The sequence below is a fragment of the Berghia stephanieae genome, chromosome 9 (genome assembly GCF_034508935.2).
Source record: "Berghia stephanieae isolate SIO BIC M18660-M18661 chromosome 9, UCSD_Bste_1.3, whole genome shotgun sequence".
In the NCBI taxonomy this organism is placed as follows: Eukaryota; Metazoa; Mollusca; class Gastropoda; order Nudibranchia; family Aeolidiidae; genus Berghia; species Berghia stephanieae.
The window spans coordinates 35,302,411-35,307,410 of NC_088368.1; the positions used below are offsets into that span (position 1 = coordinate 35,302,411).

A 5,000-nucleotide genomic window follows, 5' to 3' on the forward strand; every position below is an offset into this window, starting at 1 on the left:
CTGCTATGGTTATATCATAAATATTTGTTTGTAAACTGATCATTCTTTTAAAATTATATTTTAACTACACGTAACTTCTTCAGTGAAGAAAAGTCGTAGCTTTCAGCCAAATCTCTGCAAGCTATACATATAACGAAGATGGCGTCACTCAGGTCTTTGTTATTAGTTTTTGCCATCCGCGTTTATGAGTATTTCTCACTAAACTGTATTAACCAGACTACAAATATAAACGTTCATGGTTACACATAGTTTTGTTTTGTGTGTTCGTTATACTTCCGGATGGCAATGTTGTAAGATTCTTATCCGAGCGCATACCATCTATCGCAAAAATGAATAAATAAAAATAAGATAGTGAAGTATGGCAAGTACCCAGACTTTGTGGACACCCACCATATATATTATTATATGACGAAATACAAGGCGAATGTAGAAATGAGACAGAATAGTAAGTAGATAATGACGTACGGCAAGTACCCAGACTTTGTGGACACCCACCATATATATTATTATATGACGAAATACAAGGCGAATGTAGAAATGAGACAGAATAGTAAGTAGATAATGACGTACGGCAAGTACCCAGACCTTGTGGACACCCACCCTAAATATATGACGAGATATAGGGCAAAATTAGAAACGAGACAGAATAGTAAGTTTAAAAACCAAACATCCCGACAGATCACATCTGCACTTACATCGGAGCCCGTCAGACAATGGAAAATTGAATTTAAATATAATTAATAATATATTAAAATTTGGAGGTAAATTAATTTGGTTTATTGAGAACAGCAATAAACTTAAGTGCGGCTATCTGGTCTTGTGGTATTACACTCGCTGTCGAATCGGAAGGTCATGGGTTCGAGTCGCGCTCGGCGCATAGTTGAGCCCTTGGAAAAGGCTCTTTACTCACATTCTCTCACAGTATTCAGGTGTAAATCGAGTACCTGACTGTTAACAGCATTGTCTCTGTCGGTGAAAAATTGTAATATCGCCTAACAGGCGTCATGTCTCGTTCTACATGTTACGTGTTGCTGTTGGTCATGAACGCTTTGAGCACGTTTAGTAATTATTGCGCTATATAAAAAAAAATCTCAAGCTCAAGGTCAAGTGTACTTTTCTAAATATCGAATAAAAAAGACACACACACAAATACACACACACATACACACACAAATACACACACAAATACACACACATACACAAATACACACACACACAAATACACACACACACAAATACACACACACACATACACACACACAAATACAACACACACACAAAATCACACACACATACACACACAAATACACACACATACACAAACACACAAATACACACACACATACACACACACAAATACACACACACACAAATACACACAAATACACACACACAAATACACACACACATACACACACACAAATACACACACACACAAATACACACACACATACACACACACAAATACACACACATACACAAACACACAAATACACACACACATACACACACAAATACACACACACACAAATACACACACACATACACACACAAATACACACACATACACACACACACAAATACACACACACAAATACACACACACACAACACACAACACACACTACAACACAAATACACACACACAAATACACACAACACACAAATACACACACATAACACAACACACAAATACCACACCACACACACAATACACACAAAATACACACACACACACAAATACACACAACACACAAAATACACACACACAACACACAAATACACACACCCAAAAAATACACACACAATAACACACACAATATATACACACACACACAAATACACACACACCACATATAATATATATATATATATTATATATATATAATATTATTAATTATATATATATTATATACATACATACAATTTTGTGTTGGTACGATATATCCGACAGGCAGATGTTTTGAGTATTTTACCTAAACTCATAGCATCAATAGCCTGAAATGAATAGGCTTACATTTTTAGGCTCTTTACTCACATTCTCTCACCGCACTCAGCTTGTCAAATGAGTACCTTGTCTCTGTCGGAAAAATTGTAAAATCGCCTAACAGGCGTCTTGTCTAATTCTACGTGTTATTGTTTTTGTTGGTCAGGGACCCATTGTAAAGCGCTTTGAGCACGTTTAGTGGATATTGCGCTATATAAAAGTTCAACTAAATCTCAAGAATAGATGGGAATTTTATTTCATTCCCAAACAGGACAAGGAAATGAGAGAGTTTGGAATATTATACTTACCGCTCTGATCCCGCCACCTGCTCCTCCACTTCCGGTCCTGAGCCAGCACAAGGTGAGCGTGCCTATCAGGATGAGAGCGACGAACCGTTTCCACTTGTTGTTGAGTACTTGCGTTACCAGCACGTGCATAAAATCCGCAAGGCAGATGAAGAAGAGCGTGGGCTGCCGGCATCCTCGACAGCTTATCATGGCCATAGTAAAATAAGTTGTATAGGATGTCGAACGTTGAAGTGTTGAAGCGATTAATTAATATGGCACTGAACAAGAAAATATATCTGTAAATAAAAGTAATAAACAAAAAATGAATATAACAGCTTCTAAAAAAGAACAAAATACCAAACATGGAATGTTTCGGGCTCAAAACCCTTCTTCAGCCAACAACAACAACAACAACAAAAAAACAACTAAAACAAAATAAACAAAACAACAACAACAACAACAACAACAACAACAAAAAACCAAAAAAAAAAAACCCCATTAAAATCATAAATACATTACTAGTCATGTATTTATGTCTTTAATGTTTTTTTGTTGGCTGAAGAAGGGTTTTGAGCCCGAAATGTTCTGTGTTTGGTACTTTGTTCTTTTTTTTTTTTTAAGCTATTATATTCATTTCTGTTTATTACTTTTTACAGTCCACAGCTTCTATCGGCCTAGTAACAATAAAATACATCTGTAACTTTGTGAGAAAAGAAAAATCCGAACTTGAAGAAAAAGAAAATCTGTGTCGAACTATATTATTTTTTCGCGAAAATATTTATTCTAATTTCTATGAAATATCCCTTCAAACTACTTTAGAAATGATGTTGCGTGGTCCAATATGGTGATATTGTATCCATTTCTGACTTGAAATACACTATATTATTTTATCACAATTTCTCAAACAAAAAAAAATTGTTTAAAAAAAATTCGAATCTGATAAGAGAAAATTTGAATATGAACAAATTATTTGGTCTACAGAATAAAAAAAAATAAAAACCTATATCTAAATTATAATGACAGGCCTGTAAAAAAAAAATGGTGGCTGTTGAACTCAAAGGGGAAAAGCTTTCATGACGGTGATGAAAAGGACAATGTCAAAAAGTACTGGCCATTCAGTTTATTGACGACACCAAATCGATAAATGATCGATAGGTAATCAATACCAGTGTGATGGCGACTTCAATCTCTTGCCTTTATGTATCCAAAGAATGCATGTGGACGATCTTATTTTTCCCTTCTTAAAGAAATCCGTGTCAAAGGAAAGTAACAATTCGATTCCACGTCTTGTAAATCTTGGCCCTTGTTTCAAACATGAGTATCTGAAAAGATATATTAAAAAAAAAAAATTAAAAAATAAAATTTAAAAAAAGTAATAATAATAATAATAATAATAATAATAATAATAATAATAATAATAATAATAATAATAATAATAATAATAATAATAATAATAATAATAATAATAACACTGGGCTTAATACTATTATGCCACGGACTAAAGCCTCTATAACTGAGGTAAAATATTGAGAGAACAAATTATAAACAAATAAAATAAATATGAACATTTTTGTGTTTAGATCGCTTCACAAATGTTTCATTTATTTTCTCCAGCGGGCCATATGACCGTAGCCATCGTTAACTTATAGATAGTCTGCGCTTGGCTAAGGAGCTCATAACATTGCCATTCGGAAGTATAACGGACGAACACACAAAACTATGTGAAACCATGAACTTTTATAGTCTGGTTAATACAGTTCAGTGAGAATAACTCACAAACGCGGATGGCAAAATATAACAACAAAGGCTTGAGTGACGTCATCTTCGAACTGTCTATGGCCTGACACTGACCAAAAAATGACGACAAAATGCCAGTCTTTTGCCACAAAAGAAAACAAATCGTGAGTTGTATTCAACAGTTCAACCAACGAAATAACTTGTTTCCTTGAGCTCTACTAACGACAACTCACAAGATGCTACACAAACCTAAAAAATGACGTCAAACTGCCAGTCTTAGAGGGATCTTGTGTCAGGTTATAGACAGAATGCGCTTGGCCAAGGAGTTCACAACATTGCCATCCGGAAGTATAACGGACCAACACACAAACTCTGTGTAACTATGAACTTTTATAGTCTTGTTAATACAGTTTAGTGAGAACAACTCACAAACGCGGATGGCAAAAACAATAATAAAGGCCTGAGTGACGTCATCTGCATACTATCTATATGTTAACGATGGCTACGGCCATAATATGACCGTAGCCATCTTTTGTTATAGCCTGAACTGAAACCCAAAAGGGCTGGTCTTTTGACGTCATTATTTGGTTTTTGCACCGCCTCGTGAGTTGTCGTTAGTATCTAAAGTGGTCTTATCGGTTGAACTATTGAATACAACTCACGATTTATTTTCTTTTGTGGCCAAAGACTTGTCTTTTGACGTCATTTTTTGGTCAGTGTCAGGCTATAGTTAGTATGCGCTTGGCTAAGAAGCTCATAACATTGCCATCCGGAAGTATAACGGACCAACACACAAAACTGTGTGTAACCTTGAACGTTTATAGTCTGGCTAATACAGTTTAGTGAGAATTACTCATAAACGCGGATGGCAAAAAACAATAACAAAGACCTGGGTGACGTCAACTTCGAACTATCTATATATTTAAGTTAACGATGGCGACGATATGACCCAGATAAAAAAGTTACCCAATGATGTCTGTGCTCTTAACT

General features: G+C 35.1%; 1 protein-coding gene across 1 annotated transcript in view; it reads right to left on the reverse strand.

The window, feature by feature from the left end:
• LOC144980123 (uncharacterized) overlaps window positions 1–2,569 on the reverse strand; it is a 38,242-nt gene extending 35,673 nt beyond the window's left edge. Inside the window, exon 1 of the mRNA XM_078927667.1 lies at window positions 2,295–2,569. Coding sequence (XP_078783793.1) covers window positions 2,295–2,489 — 195 coding nt within the window. The 5' untranslated portion in view covers window positions 2,490–2,569. The remainder of the gene's footprint in view (window positions 1–2,294) is intronic.
• Between the last annotated feature and the right edge of the window lie 2,431 nt (window positions 2,570–5,000).